General features: G+C 38.6%; 1 protein-coding gene across 1 annotated transcript in view; it reads right to left on the bottom strand.

Moving 5' to 3' along the window:
* Positions 1-19,273, bottom strand: part of RELN (reelin) — a 297,944-nt gene that overhangs the window by 101,748 nt on the left and 176,923 nt on the right. Inside the window, exons 11-18 of the mRNA XM_086746115.1 lie at positions 17,276-17,421; positions 12,954-13,105; positions 10,418-10,530; positions 8,558-8,766; positions 5,394-5,522; positions 4,139-4,248; positions 1,199-1,265; positions 13-246 (exon numbers count right to left, since the gene is read on the bottom strand). Coding sequence (XP_086602241.1) covers positions 13-246; positions 1,199-1,265; positions 4,139-4,248; positions 5,394-5,522; positions 8,558-8,766; positions 10,418-10,530; positions 12,954-13,105; positions 17,276-17,421 — 1,160 coding nt within the window. The remainder of the gene's footprint in view (positions 1-12; positions 247-1,198; positions 1,266-4,138; positions 4,249-5,393; positions 5,523-8,557; positions 8,767-10,417; positions 10,531-12,953; positions 13,106-17,275; positions 17,422-19,273) is intronic.

A 19,273-nucleotide genomic window follows, 5' to 3' on the forward strand; every position in this document is an offset into this window, starting at 1 on the left:
TTTTGCTCTTACCTGGACTGTGAGCTGTCAAGGAAGGAGGTGATAAGCTGGCGTCTCCCATCCTTGTTGAAGACCAGAGCCTTGCCGCTGGCCAGGACCCCGCAGCCGAAGCTGACCTCAGCCCCCCGGATGGAGTAAAAGTTGTGGTAGGAGGAGAGGCGGGAGCTAGCAAAGCTCTCTGAGATGAACATGGGGAATGTCTGAGATGCCATCTCACATGCCGGCCCTGAAAAGCCAGGGTCGCACCTGAGGGTGAGAAAGATTGAACAGCATAATCAATGACTCGTCTTCTCCTGTAGTTGGTTGGCAAACCAACATAGTGGTTGCAGTTGTTTGTGAACTGAAGATGCCTACAAAGTCCATCTAAAATCTAAGGAGTAAGAATCTCTTTAAAATTTATTTAAGTATGCACAGCCGATGACTTTCTTTTAGCTAGTACTTACTTTTCCAATTTATAAAAATCATACATAGTTATGAAAACCTCACCAATTACATCTAACACACAACACAGAAATATTCATTTTTGGAACAAAAATACTGCCGACATAATTTACAGTTGTTCATACATAAAATACATAATCCACCACAAATGATTAATTTGCTTTTATCTGCAGCATGTGAGATGTGATTACAAGAAACGGAGTAACAGAACAGAATGCCTCATGCTGTTGTTACTATCTAAAAATATTTACAGCAATATTTTGAATGTGCTTACTGGGTTTGTGTAAGTACCTTTACTTTTGAAACTGGAGCCTCTTAACAAGCCAGAGTTTCAGAAAAAAAGTCGAGTGCTGACCTTCTGTCCTTGAGGTCTGTCAGGCTATAGGATATTAGGAGTATGAAAATTGCAATTCTTTCCCAAAATTTAATATAAATGTGATACAGTCTCAAATCACCTCTAAAACCAGTATAAAGCATGCATCACTGACATTTCAGTATGCTCTGTAGCACATTTTAAGGTGAACTAGAAGTTTGACTCTCTCCCAAAAGAAACGATTAAAAAAATATTAAATATGGTGCTGTTTAGAAAGATTGATCTTTAGCTCTCCAGTGAGCTTTATGCATTCTGGGGCCTATGCTAGTTTTACATTTAGTAATCTCAGAAAGCAAGGGCTGAAATGAAAATCACTTCAACTTTCAGATATCAAGTAAACCATGTGACAGAAATTGAATACAAATACTGAATTATAACTCTTACTTGCAGCCATTTCTGGTACACTGTCCTCTCCCTGAGCAGAATTTGAGGCAAGATGGACCAATATAAACTGTGGAGAAAAGAAATCAGTTAAATGAAGGGTTATGTTATGCGGTAAACAGAATATAATGAATACAAGAAAGTATACAGTTATTGTATTTATCTTAATTCCAATAGCTGGAAGAGGTCTACAAAAAGATAAAACACCTTTGACTGTGTCAAGGATAGCCAGAGATAATTTATTATTATGGGTAATGTCTATCTGTGGCTTGAGACACTAGTGATGTTTTCATTAAGGTACCTGTTTTTTTCTAATACTATGAATGAGATCAGATGATTTGCTATGCATTGACCAATTTCATGCCTTCTGTTTTCTTAATTTTATTTCAGAGATGTAATCCAATATATATGTTTGTACATTCCAATAACTATCTTGCAGATTTTAAAACTGTGCCACTGCTTCTCTCACTGAAATCCACATACTTAACTTCACTGGACTTATTTGAATTAGAACCTGCCCTGATATGTCTTAAGTAACTATTAAATATCATACACTTTCACTGATTCTTTCAAATGGAATAAAACTCCAAATCCTATACACTCAAAAACACTCCAGACTCGTTTTACTCTTTTACTTCATCTTCCTCCAATGACTCCTCATCGACAGTGTGGTTGGTATTTTATGAAAAATATGACGGATGGAAAGATGAGCAAATCTAAATACAATCTACATCTCATTGCACTACTATAAAGAAGCATTAATCTGGATATAGACCAAATGCACTAATCTGGGTGTAGCCCAAAGCGATAACTTGTGGGCAATGTTCTTTCAATACAATATGAAAATTTATTAGCCTTAACAGTCTTTTCTGTTGAAGAGTGCCTATTACTTGGAGCTATCCACTTGCACCGTCACTTTTGGAATGTCATCCAAATAGCCACCAATTTGAAATCATCTATAACAAGCAGTACTTATTCCCTCTTTGAGTTTTATGATGCTGCCCATCATAGCAGTGTGTCAGTACTCCCTAGCAGACGCACTCTAAATCCCTGTTAGCTACTCCCTGCAACTAACTCCCCATCAGATTTTCATGTGATCTCTAGATTTTCTCACTTTTCAGGGTGCAAAAATTCTGTTCTGCCTGTTCAATTTATTTTTCTCTTTTGAGGTCTTTTTGAGGGGGTGGTAAAAGTAGAAGGGTTAAAGATGTAAAGATGTCATTCAAAACGAAAAAAAGCTTTATGGAAATTGGCAGTTTTCCAGTGTTTCTAAAAGATGGCCAGCTTCCAGATTTCATTTAAAACTTAATTCACATAAGAAACAGTTATGAAGCTGAAAGTCAGAGTGCTGAATCCTTGAAAATCTTCCTCTCTTCAAGAATTTGAGTGGCTTGTCAATATTTATAAGTTTTTTCCTACAATACAGTGTACAGCTTCAGTTTCACTAGTATCTAACAAAGGAGGCATGCAAAACCCCAGAAACATGTCCATCTTCAAGACTTGATTCCCATATACTGGTTCTACACCTCAAAAAAATTTCAGAGCAGATAATTTTTAGGCAGATGGTTGGTAAAACTTCTTGTGAGATGGTACACACTGGAGCATGCAGCCTCCTTTAATGGAATTGTATTTTGTTCTATAAGCAAAGGTAGTTCAGATAGATGAATTGACCATTGATTTTCAAAATCTGGTTATTTTGTTCTGTTGTAAATAACTTGGATCCTTGGTTTCATTTCATCTTTTTCTCGTTTCTGTGAACATCTATGAGCGTCTCCAACACTTACAGTTTGCATTTTGTTAGGTAGAAACTCATCTTTGCAGACACTCACAGACATCTTATATTTATATACCTAAATGTTCCCTTCATTTTACTTTCTTTTTGATCTCTAAAGACAAGCATTAATACTCTATCCAGAAGAGTTCCCATTAATAAGATTAAGATAATAATTTTGATTATTTTTTTTTTGTGAAGAAACTTTCATTTGTGGCATCACGTCATCATTTTTAAGGATTTTCTTTTCAATACTAGGCATTAGTCTATTTTAAGATTTTTGCAAAATGTAACTACATACCATTCCCAGGCACCATATCAAACTTTACTGGGAATGACTAAAAAATCTCATGGGCTATTGTACATCATCATAAATCCTTAAATTTCATACTTCACACCTCTTAACAAAACAAATTCTGGATGTACTTTACTTAGTGCCAAATCATTTAAGGCTAATAAGCAAGCTAGAAAATTCACACCTTCTCATAGTTAGCCCTTTCAATTATGCTTATTTCTGCATTTCATACATTGTCTCTATTTTATCCAGTGTTCCTAAACACTTTTTCTGTGCTTTAAAGTATTTCCTTTCAAGACAATGAGTCAACATAAGCTCCTCCCAGTCCTCCATCCGTTTAAAGAACAGGTAGGTGAACAATAATTTCCTAAAAGAGGAATAGGTTCCTGAAACAGATGGTACTTTTCCCCTGAAGATACTGTAAACAGTGTAACAGTTTTGTTAGTGTTTTGGTAGCAGCATTGCTTTATGAAGGTCTTCTATGTCCAGAAGGAAAAAATATGTTCCAGATGCTTTAACTGTTTCTTACGCTTGCGCAGTACGTGTCCTTAATAGCACAGCGTAGTACCTATTTATGTAATTAGGACTAAGCAGTCAGAGAAAATGTTATATTAAGCCCTTGCCTCCAATGCATTTTCCTGCAAGGCATCAATTAAAAGAAAAAAAAAAAGAGTAATCTACTAGGCTACTGGCTTTTCAAATGTCAGAATTCCACTCTAGCTTCAAAATGCACCTGTTACCAAGTGCAGATAAGAAGAAAAGGAATTTAACAAACTGAAAATCCTTTGACTTCTGATTGTGGAAAATATGTTTACTTGGAGCAGCATATAAAAATTTCCTCTTCTGATGTATCATGATCATGGATAAGAATACTAACTGTTATCGATTGCCCACATATTTCCAAGGATTGGTCCTGTTTGTCTCCATCGAATCCTGGTGTCACTTGTTAACGCAGCATTGGGAAGGGGAATAGTTATTCGGTTCCACCTGAAATACATACAACACAAGCACTAGCATTTTACACTGATTATACTGGAAGCTTTGTGAGAATTTTTAATTTTAAAATCTACTCAAATGAAGCAATGGTGTTACTGCAGCTTTAGAAAATACAAATTTGAAAAAAGAATATGGCCCATGATATTTTCATACAATATATGAATGTTAATTATTACATTATAAAACCCATTAATTTTTTCTCCCTGTATGAAAGTCAGCAAAGATGACAATGGTGCATGAAGTTAGCAAAGACCTTAACCTGCTTCACTGTAGCAACTTCTCCATCACAATTAATATCTCCTAAATTGCATACTGAATAAAACCTTCCAGTATGACTGAGCTTTGTCTGGTGGAAACCCTTGGGGGTGAGAAGAGGAGCACAGAGGATTTGGGTTGCTGTGATCTAGGCCACCATTCTTGTACCATGCATGGGGGCTACACTTCCTACACACACCAAGGGTAACGGTTCCTATGAAAATGGTACGGGAATGGGGGGGTCACCAGATCATAGCAATGCTTCAACTACACTTTCTTCTCATAGTCATATCTGCTGCTCTGAATTGTCTGTTGAAGTTGGAAAACAGAAGGATACACAGTCATGGGATTTGCAGTACGCAACAAAATGTCACATTTCATTTTATGGTCAGAATAGTACCAAAGAGACTTAATAAAGAGAAGGGCTGATACAAGAAAGTCACACTAACAACCACCTCCATCTGCAGATGTAGAGATTGTAATCTTCATTGTAATTCAATATTGGGATTCCAAGTGAGTAAAGGTGTCTGAGGATGTAAATACGGCTTTGACCGTTGGTCTCTGACTAAGAAGAAAACTTCTGTGGCTTTGACAAGGCATAACTTTTCTTCTAATTACCAGCATGCTGTCCCCAGAGGTTTTTTTTTTGTAATTTATCTTTAGCATCAGAAAAATAATATCATACTACAGAAGCAGCCCCATATATTTCAGATTTCATTACTGGGCAGTCAGGGAGACCAGAATACTCTTTCCTTGCTGTCCTCATCCAGTCAAAAAATGAAATATGACATGGGGTTGTGTGCTTTGCTGCTTTCTTCTGTCACCTATAATTCACTTTTCTAATCTTGCATCTCAGTTAGCTTTGCAGAGAACAGTCTCACCCGCTGTAATTTTCAGAGGCATAGACGGTGCTGTGAGGGAGGTGGGGCCCAGCACATATCTCAGGCAAACACTCGGTGTGGAGCAGAGACCAAGAGCGCCCATGGTTGGTTGAAAACTCCAAGCTGACGCTGATAACAGTGAAGGAAAGAAAGGAGAAAGACATCATGAGCCTACCTGGCATAGATATAAACGGAGAAGTACCAACACCGAGAAACCACCAAATCGACTATTCTTGATAACTGATGCTGAAACGTGAAATAATTTAAGCAGATTTTGAACACAAAAAAAAATCCTGAGACTACAAACAGGAGACAAATATGATTGTTTAAAAACTAAAAGGGTAGCCTATAGACTGAGGATTGTCTAAACACCTAGTCCTTATCTGGCTACCATCTAGCTAGTGTTTTTATGCTGCTGCTGTTAAATGAGCTGATGCATTTAATGTATTTTACCTAGAAATAGTTTCAAAAATAATAAGGAGAAAAATTGGATTAATCAGAGCTAGACAGCATCATGTGAGCACAGGACACTTACAACTGCCAGCTGCTAAGCATTGCATCTTCAGAAGGTGGCAAAAGACCACTAGTGATTCTTCCCTTCCCTTGCCACCAAATATTGACTTCACTGGACTCCTCAGTCATCTGTCTCCTCCACCCATTGTGCCTAACTGGAGATCAGAAAAGCACTATGGAACAGTGAAAACAGCCAGCCCCCACTAAGGAGTGCAAAAAGTGGAGGGGAGCTGGGGAAAGGCACCCTTCAGAGAGCCCCCATAGCAGACAGAGCCCCTGGGAGCTGTGGGACCCTCTGCGCTGCCCAGCCACAGTGGTTTTTGGAGGCTTCCTCTCACCTCACAGAGCCTGGAGCGCTTACTGGTGAATTTTTTGACACAATCGTATGCAAAACCTCCAGATTTGCTTGTAAAAAGGCTGCTGTTCTCTAGTTTCATAGACTAGTAGTAAACCAAACCATCCATGTGCAGATAGTGTCATTTGACAACTGAAAACTCTCTGAGACCGTCCACTGAGTCTATGACGTTATTAATCCCATTCTCCCAGAAGTTCATTGACAAATTCAATTTTCAAAAAGCTATTACTAGAATTTTTTTCCTTCCTTGTTCTTTAAAAAAACCCAAACATTCTTTACAATCTAGGAATGTAAGAAAATCCTTAGATGTCTTACATTCTGAAGACCTTGAAAAAGTAATATAGAAGGTGCTTGTTTGTTATGGATTTTGTATTTTATTGAAATACTCTTGTAATTTCCTCCATATAATTAGCTTGAAATATACTGTTTTATTTTAAGTAATGTCAGTGGAACATTATAAAAGTTGTAATTCATCACCTCAGTACTAAATTGCTGGATTATAACTTTTCCTCTGCATTATAATTTGCTGACAATATTACTTTATTTAAGTGTACCATCACTGTGATATTTTAAGTGTGTATTAAAACGGTTTATGGAGGTTTTGACTAATTTATTTCAGATTTAATTGTACCGATACCTTGGAGAGTCATATTTACTGCATATATTCAGGGCAAGTCTCTCACATTTGCAGTAATAAAAGCATTATGAATAATGCTGTAGACCAGGAGGTGGGAAATGCTGCCATATTTGGGAAATACAGATAGGGGTAATGAGGACCTAGTGCTTCTTTTGCTATGAAGAAGCTCAATTCTGCTTCAGAAATAGTTTACACAAAGGAAGAATATTAAGCTTTCAAAACATATACTAATTGCCATCAGATAGCAGACTGAGATAGAGACCTTATATAACACATGTTTACAGGCCAGGAGTGTTTACAGGTAAAGTTTCCGCTTTCCATGTAGAAAAATGTTGCTGCCTTCCCTTCCTATCAAATATAAGTTAAATGTCTTGATTTTTGCTGCCCCTTGAAATCTGCTGCCCTCCATGGCTGCTAGGACTCTCAGTGCTAATGCAGATCTTTCCAGTTGGAAATGGATGCCATGGGACATGGATGTGAAAGCATTTACAGTCTCTAACTTTAAACTCTTTACTCTGGAAAAATATAAAGTAACTTAATCCTAAAAAAATGTCAGGATAAACAGTCTCACACGTACCTAAGGAAAGAGGGACAGTGGACAGTTTGGTTTTGGGTCTTCTATTTGAAGGAGGATGTTAAGAAACTGGAGAGGTAGAGCAGATGATAATCAAGATATTCATGGCCTTGAGCACCAAGCGAGGAGGGGCTGGGGAGCCGGCTTGCTCAGGTGAGCTGCAGGTGAGCTGCAGCAGCCTGTGATGGTGCAGAGGGCACTCACAAGGGAGGCAGAGCCAAACTCTCCTCAGTACTGGCAGGCACAGTAGAAAGGGCAATGGCCATAAAGACACAGCTTCAGAGTTTTGGACTGGACATTAGGAAACACTTTTCCTCTTGAGCAGGGCACCCAGAGAGGTAGCACAATGTCCAACCGTGACACTGGTTTTCAAGTCACGGACAGGCAAAGCCATGGCTGACCTTACCCATGCAGGTAACAATCCCACCTGCAGCAGCACATTTCCCCAGATGATCTGTGAAGGTTCCTTCCAACCAACATTTCTAATATTCTACAAAATATGGAGTAGCAAATTACTCCCTTCTTTCCCTTTCCCTCTCCCTTAAATCCATGGAAAAAATCATGTTGAATGTCACAATGAAGTGCAGCCAGCAAAAGAGTTTTGTGGTCAATATACAGGCAGTGAGGTCCTCATGCTGATGGTCATCAGGATGAGGGCTATTTATCACAGTTGTACAAGAATTAGATATTCTTGGCATCAGTAATCTCTGGGAGGTCAGCAGGGCAGGGTTCTGCCACTGCCTTTAACGCTTTCCCCCTTACACAGTATTAAGAGGTAACTCGCACATGCATTAGAAACTGGAGCAAAATTTGCTCTGAAATGATGAGCATATTTCAGTGGAAGGGACTAAAAAAAGTAAGTTTTGACCTGGAAAGCTATTTGATAGACTCTTTATTGCATATGAGGTATATAAACCTGGGCCTGTGGAGATCAAGAGAAACATTAGCTTTTGAGCAGCTTATATTAGTTGTTATTAATTGTCTTCATTCTTTCTGAGAAAAAAATCCCAAATACTCATATAGATGCTACAAACCAAAATGTGCTGGAAAGCTGATAATCAAAAGAGAAAACTCTCCTGTTGTACCTGTTACCAGGCTGATAAGTTCCACAACCCAAGTTGATAGAAAACTGGATCATGTGAGTCACCGTGGAAGGGAGCACTGGAAGAACGTGGAAGTAATCCACAGCCCAGACATTCCTGTTGTGGCCTTGGTGACTCTTTTGCTTCAGGCAAAACTTGGTTGCTGGAGTCTGCAGGTCCGGACTAATGACAACAGAAACCAAAGATGGAACCTTTAAAAGAAATTAAATCAGGCTTAAATAATATGTAAAAAAGCTCACAAGGTACTATTTAAAATAGAAAAGTAACTTCAAATGCGCTGAACCAAACATAGGCTCTCTCTTTGCTTAATTTCTGTTAACTTTTTTAGCTACCTTTTTCCACAGAAGACTCCAAATAAAAACATTTTATATTATGTGCATAGCTATTAACACTCTGGATATCAGTGCTCTTATCACCTCAGTGGAATCAGATTGTTTGGTTGCAAAGACACTGTGGAAAAGACTGTACCTTGTGTGTTCTGAAAAATAGTACTTTATTTTGTCAGTGCTCAGTTGATAATGGAAGATGATATTTGTCCTGCAGCCTTTCAGCTCACAAAAGCAAACGCAGGGTAATGGCATGTCTCGTCTGAATACGTGAGAATGGAATAACAGCTTGAGTTCACAGGCGTGTGTAGGGAGGATGTTATGTTGTTGAAATAAATGAAAGCACTGCTTTACAAAGCTCAGCCTTTGTCCTAAGGCAACGTAATTAGACCTTTATTATGTCAAAAGAGGATGTCAGCTTTAAAACTGCTTGTTTAAAAAAAACCTCCACAATGAATTCAGTGTAATTTCAGATCCTATCTCTCCCTGAGTTCCCCAATTAATTTTTTATTATTTTACAATTACAGCTTCCTTAGTTTTAAAAAAGTTCTACCCCGTCTTTCACACAGAAGCAGGCGAGGAGGGAAGCCATGCACAATGAAACAATGCTAGTGACTCAACCAAACTCAGGCCAAACTCTACTGTAAACATTTGCTCTCTGAGTGCTAGAGTTACAGTGAAAATGCACACAGACCAGTGCTTGAAATCAGCTGCACCTTTACCACCAAATTTCCTACACACTGTATAAGCATACACATGTATATGTATCCTATATCTATTTTTGATGTTTTTTTTTTTTTTTACAGTAGCAGAGTAAGGACACCTCAGGGCTGGGTTACTCAGGGTAGTCTAAATGTTTCCTTGCCCTAGACAGGAAGGATTCTGACAGCAACCTCGAGGTTCTTACTGTCCTGCCTGGGTGGTGGACATGGTCGGAAGGAGGCTGCGCTATCAGCAGAGAAGATGCCTATGCATGCTGCCAGCAACGACATCCTATTGCTGGGTTCATGCCCGCATCACTGCGGACCCTCTAAGAGGGCATACAACTCTATTTAAAACGTAAAGAAAAAACGTGAAATTTCCTGTACCAGGCGCAGGAAAGACATGCAGGCATTTCCCAGTTACACTCCTCCCAGCCACTGATCTCACCATGATTGACCCTCTCAGGACACAGCTCCTGAGTATCACATTGTGGCTGGCAGGAGCTTGAGTGGAGAGCAGGAAGTAATTATTTGTGGGTAGATGTTAACATCAAATTTTGCCTCCTGACCATTTCCCTGTTATACAAGCACTAGCCAGGCCCACAGCCTGGCTCTGGGGTGGAGTAATCAGCAATAACTGTAGAGCTGTGCTGCAAAGGTATCCTGTCACTGTGCAATCCACACGCGATTTATGTGCTTGGGAATGTCATGTTTGAACTGCTCCTGTTGGAATTCAACATACAACATTGTCATGATGGCTTGAAAATAAATTGATCTGTCCGTCTCATCCACTTACTTTGTTTAAGACCATTTACCTTATAAGCAGCATAGGTCAGAGTATCAAGAGGTATGTGTTCCCTCCTGCCTTCAATTTTGGCATAAAGTATGACATCATTTTCATGAGATTCTCCAGAATCACAAGTTCCCCCTGTACAACAGATATTTGAGGGAGAAAGGAATTAATTGAAGCCCTTGTTATTGGAAAGTGGAATGATATTATGCAGCTATAATTACAGAAATAATTACAACCAGATGATATTTAACTTAGGATACGAAACAAGAGAACACCAGCCCTAAGGGCATAGTGTATAAGAACTGTTTGATCAGATACACCATGTCAGAGCTCAAGAGGGTTGACAATTATGAAAACCTCAAGTAACTCCCTTAATCAGCTTATCAAAACAATTTTAATAGAAAATGCTGTGCCCAAAGCAATACTTCTATCTGTATGCTTTAAATCATATTTACATATAAATGCTCTGCTTTTTGAGTTCTCATCAGTAAAATGTTACTTAGTACTCACACTCATGCAGCCACACATATTGTATGTGAGGATCTCTTAAAAACTGCTCAGCTAATGGTTTGTCAGCTGAGAACTTGTTCTTAGTAGGAAACAAGGGAGACTACTGTGTATACCTTTTTTTTTTTTGTGCTACTGCTTCTACTGTCTACACCATATCCTAAAAGGGATGGATAGAATCTATTGTATCACAAAAAATGTGTGACATGGTTGCCTCACTGGAATGGAATAGTATTTGAAATACCTTCATATTTGTAGAACCCAAACCACTTATTAACCTTCTCTGAAAGAGCAGGCATATTGGCAAATTTGAGCATTAAGCTCTGCATCATGGTTACAAGATGGATATAATCACATTAGTTTGGTGTTCTGGAAAAAAAGCTTTTAAAACAAAGTATCTGTAACTGAAACAGGAAACATAATTTCCCTGTACACTATGGGTACTGCAGGCACTAAAAAAAAATCCCAAAAACCAAAGCAAAATCAGAAAAAAAACAGGATAAGGAAGCCTCTTTGAAAAGTCTGTAAAGTAGAAAGGTTGCATATATGAGATACTTTCTCTGCCTTTTTCACTACAGATGGCCAGTTCTTGAAATGGAATAGGCAAAGCAGCCCAGAGAGCTAAATAAGATGTGCATCTTTGCTGTGTATTATACTGTAGTAAGGAACTTTCATGTGCTCTTTCAAATCCTCTTCTTGCCTGAATGTTTAAACTATTATTTATTTAATTTCCAAGTACATACAGAATACATTTTTCAAGCGATATCCCACTATAATTTGTGCCTGCATGTGCTGACAACTTCTCCCCTAAGTTCAGAAGGTTGAGCAAATGTCTTTCCTGTTTCTCTTGCAGGTGTTGTAATGCCTGGAAGAACTGGGAAAAAGCATCCTCTTTTTCCTGTGCTTTATTGGTAACTTGTGTAACCTAGAGATGTGTGACAATTTAGGACAACAACAAGAGGTCCTCCACTCATTAAATAAAGGGTGATTTCTCTTGTTGATTCAGAAGGTTGCTTGTGGAGGTCACAAGTTTAGTCTCTGCTTCCTTCTTTATTATTCTATTATTCTCTACTTTTAAGCAAAAATCCTCATCTCCTCTAAACATGGTATTGAGAGAATAACCTCATGCAATTTCCTTTAGGTGTAAAATAAAAGTTCAGGGAAAACATTGTGAGGTACTGAATGATAACCATGATGTTTATAGGGATTTGGTCTGTTACAACATCAAACTGATGCAGTTGCACTGACAACAACAGTGGGGAGGGGAAGTTGCCAGGACAGGTTTGTTCTTGGCTGCTTTCTTAGCCCCGGTAAATCACAGAGGTTGTACTCTGTCCCAGCAGGGAAGGTCCATAGTTGATACAGTCTCAGATACGCTGGGACACCTCAAGTGGCAACAACAACCTGCGTTTGTGTGACGAGTCCTGCCTGAGGACTGAACAAGAGTGAATCCACACCTATGTGTGCACCAGGGGCTTAAGCTTCCTGTATATCAAGGGAGATCCAACCCATGCAGTCACTGGAGTCCAGGGAGCTGCTCAGCTGGTGTAGCAAAGCTATCTCACGGTGAGCTGATGGGTTTTTCCAGCAACTGTACTGATCACATCTCCTTTAACTGTAAAGGAAGTTTAGACACAGACCTTAAACGGACACACCTTTATGTAGCTTCTACATCGCACTCTTCTTAACCTAGAGCTAAATGTTTATATTACCCAAAAAAATGACTGGACAAATCCATGGAATAAATGTTACTAAATCCACAATGCCCTAACAGGTTTAGAAAGATTTGCATCTGCAAGTGAGTGCCATCTGGGATAATATTTTTGGGAGGCCTATTTACATGCCCACCACGTTTGTACACCAGCGTGGGCATCCAGAAGGGTGGACTTTCGGTCTGACCAAGAGTGGTCAGTCTTACATCCTCATGGGCATCACATCCATGAACGAGAGCTATCCTCTTCCAAGGAGTATTTAAAATAGTTATATGCACATTGCACAATTTAAATCTCATACGCGCCACGTGTTGTACTACATTAGGAATATATACTCACCCATACTGAAATAAAATCTTAAGTTCCCGTAACCTGTAGTGTCCATGTATGGAGTGCATATTTTTCTTTCTCCATCTCTGAGAAATACCATAGCTGAGCCAGATTCCAGTGTCCCACACTCGGTACCAATGACGGCTCCAAATATGTCCCACCTGGAGAAGTCAACAGTGGGTGGAGAATGTGCAGAGTCACTTTAATTATAAACTCACACAAAACATGTTCTAGGAGTTCATTTCTACGTTCAAAAGTAGCTGTTGCTACAGCTACAGCTACAACAAAATGCAGTATTTGAAATACGATTCCTACATTTCTTCCATATTCAATACTAGTTTTTAAACTCAGTTGACTCAAATAAAGCAAAGTAAATGTAAATATTTAAAATAAATTGGCAGGAAAGCATGAATTACTAAAAAAATGAGGCTTTTAATGAATGCTATTACCAAATATTTAGGGTTGTTCTATCATCTTCATTATTTTTCTGGCACAAAAATGTTTAAAATATAATTGCATTCTGTTTAATTTCATACAATATAAGGTTTATAGATCAATGAAACTTGAAAAGGCACATGTCCACCATATCTGCTATACAGTCATTAAATATGTAAGTAATGGCTGAAAATGCTCTCTTTTCATCTCTTTGAGCATTTAGGGTAACAGTTTTTAACTAACACATGAACAGAGTATGAAAAAAGACTGCTGTGTTTTTAATATGTGATGATACGATCTTTCTCAGTTTTTTCTGTGCAACATTTTCTCTTATTTTTATTCAGTGATAATTAAAAGAGCTGTTGCAGAATTTTCAATTAAATATTTTTTATTGAAAATATGTTTTCATCATGAAAGCATTGGTTTCTTCAAAACTTGATTAAAATATTTTGAAAGACTAAAAACTGCTGAAAACTTGTACATTATTTTGCTCTGATATATTATTATTCATGTTGAAGTCTTAACTAATTAATAATAAAGTATTTTAAAATTATAAGGCTGATAAAGCAATGAAATTATTTAGAATCACTAAGTACTGACAATCCAATCATTTAGGATAAATGAGAAAACATTGAAGTTCAGAACCTTTGCGGGAAGGCAGAGCCTTCTCGTGTCCCATTCCAGCAGAAACAATCTCTAGCAGCGATGTGCCATATGACAATTTCAAAAACTCTAATTTCAAGAACCTAACAGTTTATTTATTAGTTTAACCATTCCAACTATTTCAAAATGTATTTCTAGGATCTTTTTAAAAGCTACTAGTTTCCCTACTGACCTACGCTGTGATGGACCAGCAATGTGCCTGTTTGGAAATCTTGCTTTAAAACTTCCAGTAATTTATACGGGAATTAGTGAGCTTAACATCACTGAAAAGCTTTATGATATAAATATTCTAATGAAAGCACAGTTTAACCTAACCCTAATTCTGTAGTGCAGACTTTTTAAAGGTAATATGCAATATCATCAAAATACAATTCTGAAGATGGGTCTCTTGGGCTGAAGGCAAGTACAGAATTAAACAGTTGTGCCTACTTTAACTTACATGACAAAATCTCACAATGCTCCATTGATCTTTTCTATGCTCTATTTAGCTCAATTAAAACACTCTCTGTACTGACCCACAAAACAACTCAGGGTCATGAATGATGCAGACCATGGATGTTTCCAGGGATCCTCTCCTTTTAGGCAGTATTAGAAATGAAAACCAGAAAGTTCTACAATTTTAAAGAACTGGCACTTTAATAAAAATATATCAAAACATTGTCTGTAAGGATAGAGAAGGAACCTGAGTGATGGCACGACAGAGACATTCTTGATTAAACATTACATTTGGATTCATTTATCCCTCTCATGACTCTTGAAATTCTTCTTTATAAAACAGATGATAGAATGATATATGGATCTAAATTAGATATACTGGGCACAGAGGTCCAAAGCTGCAATATCTCTGCTAGAGAGGCCACAGGCAGCCTGATGTGAGGATCTGTCCACTTTTAGGATCAGGCACTAATTTATGCAATAAAGAGAAACAGAATGACGGTGGGAGACGTGGTACTAAGAACAGCAGCCCCTATCCACGTAGCCTACTGCTTTAGGTGGGACATGCAAAAAATACAAATCAATTGCTTATTAAAAACAACGATAAGCTCTTCTGCCCTCACTGTTGAGCTCTTTCAGATGTCTCGCCTCCAAGAGCATTTGGTGCAGAGGAAGGTGGTGGTCACCCCCACATGTGAGCTTCCTTCTGCTCTCCCTTATGAGGGATGCTTTTGCCTTTCCTTCGAGAGCTGTCAGACTGATGTTACAAAGGGAAGCCTGAGAACTCCCTGCAAGCTCTGTCTCAGGTATACAGTGTTTCTGTGACTATCTGAATAAAGTAAAACAGTATTTAAATATAGTTCGAATAGCATTAAAAAATATTTCTCTAAGAAGGGATTAAGGAAGCTGATTTATTTGCAGTTGTGTACAACTTCCAAAGCAAAGCCCCACAGAAGTGTTGCAAAGAAGGACAGTGGTGGTGACAATTTTATACAATGGTGTTGTAACATCACCCAAGTTCAGTGCGTATTCATGGCTGCATGCAATTGAAACCTCCATTCTTACAGCAACAATTGAAATAACGAAGTTTCTAATATAGAGTAAAATTTGAAAAGCAAAAAAATGAGGCCTTGGACTGGCCAGTTAGTGCCTTGGAAACCAGTTCCTCCCTGTCAGGGCAGGCTGCCGCACCAGCAAGATTTTACACGCAGAGGGGCAGATCAGGACCTGGTTCCTGGGACTGCATGCAGGATGAGAGTGCAAAATGCATCTGCTGGTGGCACCCTGCTGCGCACCTAGCTGGAGCGGTGGCATCTAGGCATTGGAGCAAGACACTGTGTGACAGTGAAAATGTAGTATCTCTAATTTGGAAGACATTGTGCATTTGCTAACCAGGGTATAGTGTGAGCATTTTATTCCCATATTTCTACTCACTGCAGCATTTACTACTGTAATTAATTCTTAAAAGTTTACTCATTATCTAAGAAGAAGGTGTTGTGATTAGAACAGCTGATGATGAGGAGTCTGGCCTGACTTAGCTCAACTAAACCCGGTCCAGCAAAGGCAGGATCTGCAGACAGGGCAGATGTCCCCAGGTAATTCTCCCATCTTGTTTTTTCAAGGTGGAGAAGAGACTAAGAGAACATCTCAAACATACTCCACATGGTCACCTAACACACAATACACACATACTCATTTTCTTTCCTTTGCCTGAAATAGTACCTGCTGTACCATGTGTTGATTATTCGAACTGGGACTGAGTTCACAGCGAGTATTTTTTTCTGTAAGGCCCAAATAAACCACGTGTCCACAGGACACATTAGCATGTATTTCTTAAAAGGTGCTCTTTACCTTCAGCACAGCATAGGCAGCATTTGAATCAGCAGCTAATGATCTGAAGTACTTTGTAGATTAAAATAAACATTCAGTAGAGACCCATAAATTAAATAAGTGTATGTTTCTAACTGTCCTGGGGTTACAGCAACTAATGAAATTATTTTTCTTAAAAATAAATATATTTAGGACCACATTCTTGGTTATTTTATTTTTTTTCAGAATTTATACACCGAAGCATATATACTCCTCTACCAGGACACTGGTTTTTTTTAAAGCTCACTCATATTTTGACAAGAGTGGTAATTTTGCTGTCCTAAATGGTTTCTTTACTTTCTGTGCCCTTGTTGAATCTGGCTTTACAGGTACTCTTTGAATCCCAGTGTACATATTTAAAGTAAAAATAGTAAATTATCAGCCAGATCCTCAGCTCTTGCACAGCAGGCATGGCCACGCCCTTGGTGCTGGAACGTGGGAGCAGGCTGCTGCTTCAGCTGTCCTGCCTCCACCCCCTCCTCCGGCACCTGCAGGCTTCTGCACAAGCAGGGGCTCTCTCATGGCAAAGCGTGGCCGACAGCAGGGATCCACAGGGGGATGAATTTTTCAAGGAATTTTATTTCATATAGATATGAGTTTGTTAACAACACTCAAAAGTGGCAGAATGAAAAACCAGATCAGCATCTCATGTTTCTTCGGAATGACTATATAATTCACAAGCACATCCTTTATCATTAAAAGTTGTGGTGACAGAATGGTCAGGAGACAGACTGTTCCTCCTGGGCTTTCTGGACTTGTTCCTCCCTAAATCTACAATCACCTTTTATTTACTATATTGCTATTTATTCTAGTCACAATCTTCCCTGAATACACAGCAAAGACAAAATGCAATTCTCTCTTTATCCAGTTTCCTGATGCCTGGAGTGATGCTGCACGCCTGCTTACAGCCCTGTGCCTGCCCTACTCACCCCTTGGGCTGGCTCTCAAACTCTTCTGCCCACTGCTCCTGGGCATCCTCTGTGGAGAGGTCCACGTCTCGGGTTGTGGCAAAATTGAACTCACTGCCTTCTGTTCCGTGGAAGTAGATGGAGTTTCCATCCGACTGGCAGCTGTGCTGTAGACAAAAGGAGGTGAGGTTACATTGGGTTCGCAAGGGCACTTGTCCTGCTCACATACGTCAGAGCTCAGAGCAAGCTGCCTAGTACCTCATGATTCACCAATGTCTGAAACAAAATAAAAACCAGATGGTCATTTTTTATCTCTCTTGAATGACTCCCAATGATAATTGTGTTCCGATCTCGTACCTGCTTCCCTACAAATGCACTTCAGATCACTGTAAAACTGTGTTTGGATGGAAAAGATACATACCATATTTTGGGGTGTTTATTTTTATTTTAAAGTATTGCCATTATGTCTGGCACATACACAAATGTGTACACACAACTGTGTGTACCACTTACTTCAGTAGTGTATCAAATATTGCCATGGATATTTTGTCAGTGTAAGAGTTTCATGCTGTGAAACACATGCAAGATCTCCATGCCTGAATTTTGGCCAACAGGGGTATTTGCATGTAAAACTGCTACGAATTGCCATATTGTAGACTTTATAGTTGAGTGTGCAAGTGAAAAGGCCACATTTGCCATATTTAATTTGAATAGCATAACAAAGAGCTCTGTGGGCAACCAGCTTTTGTGATACAGCAGTCTCAGTGGTTCTGATGCTGCCCTCAAACCAAACACATCTGCTTTTCCTATTGCATTTCTGTATATACCACCTCAGCAGCATCAAATGAAGCCACGTGTCTGCCCCAGGGTGCCCCAACTGCCACAATGTCCTGGATGTACTGACTTGGAAGAAGTTGCCTGTGAAGAGCACATGGGTGTTACAGTACAGATTTTCTTCTTTCTCCCATCCTACTTCTGTGTGTCTGATAAAATGGTAAAAATCTACAAAATCTGTGTGGCTCAAACAGATATGGGAAGCTTCTAAAGATCTCCCTGGCCTTAAGAACTTGGCATTTTATTGAATTGTTCGTATTAAAACAAATACTGATAAAAGTAATAATTAGCTCAAAGACTTTTTTTTTTTTTGGGAAATCTTGGTCGCATTAGAAGTGAAAGCTGAAATACAAAGTGGTTAATTAGAATAATTCTGCATTCTTACCACAGTTCAATAGCAGAAAAAGAGATACAATAATACCAAATTGCATTCATCTTTTCTGTGTTGTCTATACAGTGCCCTCTTGTCTCTGAACTCCATAATGCGCCATGAGAAAGTGTGATGATCACTTCTTCTGCATTTAAAAAGGTCATGGTAGTGCCACATACATGAATAATTAAATTTTTAACAAAGAGAACAATGTGGCAAGAAATGAAAACTGCCCAGTACGTCTTTGCCTATGGGATTTTATGAGCAAAGTACAAAACAACAGATTTTGTCAGATTCTGTAACTCTTCCTTCATTTATCAACGCAAAAAAGACACATAATTGAAACAATTTTGTTGACGATTTTCAATTATGCTTGCCAGTCACTTAGCAATTAATTTGTATTTAGGAATGTAATTTGTGATTAGAGGTGTTTCTAGAGGTGCCTACACATTGTCAGGAAAAAAATCTGAGTATTTGAAGTCTAATTTTTGTATAGAGGTTTTCTGGTCTATAGTTGAATGACAACTCTACGTTTATCAATACTGACTAAATATCACTTAAAGAAATAAACATGCTATAAAAAATGCAAAGACTGTTTCAGCTGCTAAAATAAACAAATTGCTTTTAAGGTGGTTTTCTTCCAAAGAAAGATCAAAGCAATAGAAAGATCCTAAAGTGTTGATAATTTATCACAGAAATTAAACAGATTTTGTCACAAGTGTCCTTGCTCTATTAACGCACCATATACACAGTGCACCATATATGCAGCTGCTGCCACTGCAAAGGCAGAATAATTTACATATAAAATATTTTAT

This window comes from Chlamydotis macqueenii, chromosome 1 (assembly GCF_036417535.1).
Source record: "Chlamydotis macqueenii isolate bChlMac1 chromosome 1, bChlMac1.mat, whole genome shotgun sequence".
Lineage (NCBI taxonomy): Eukaryota > Metazoa > Chordata > Aves > Otidiformes > Otididae > Chlamydotis > Chlamydotis macqueenii.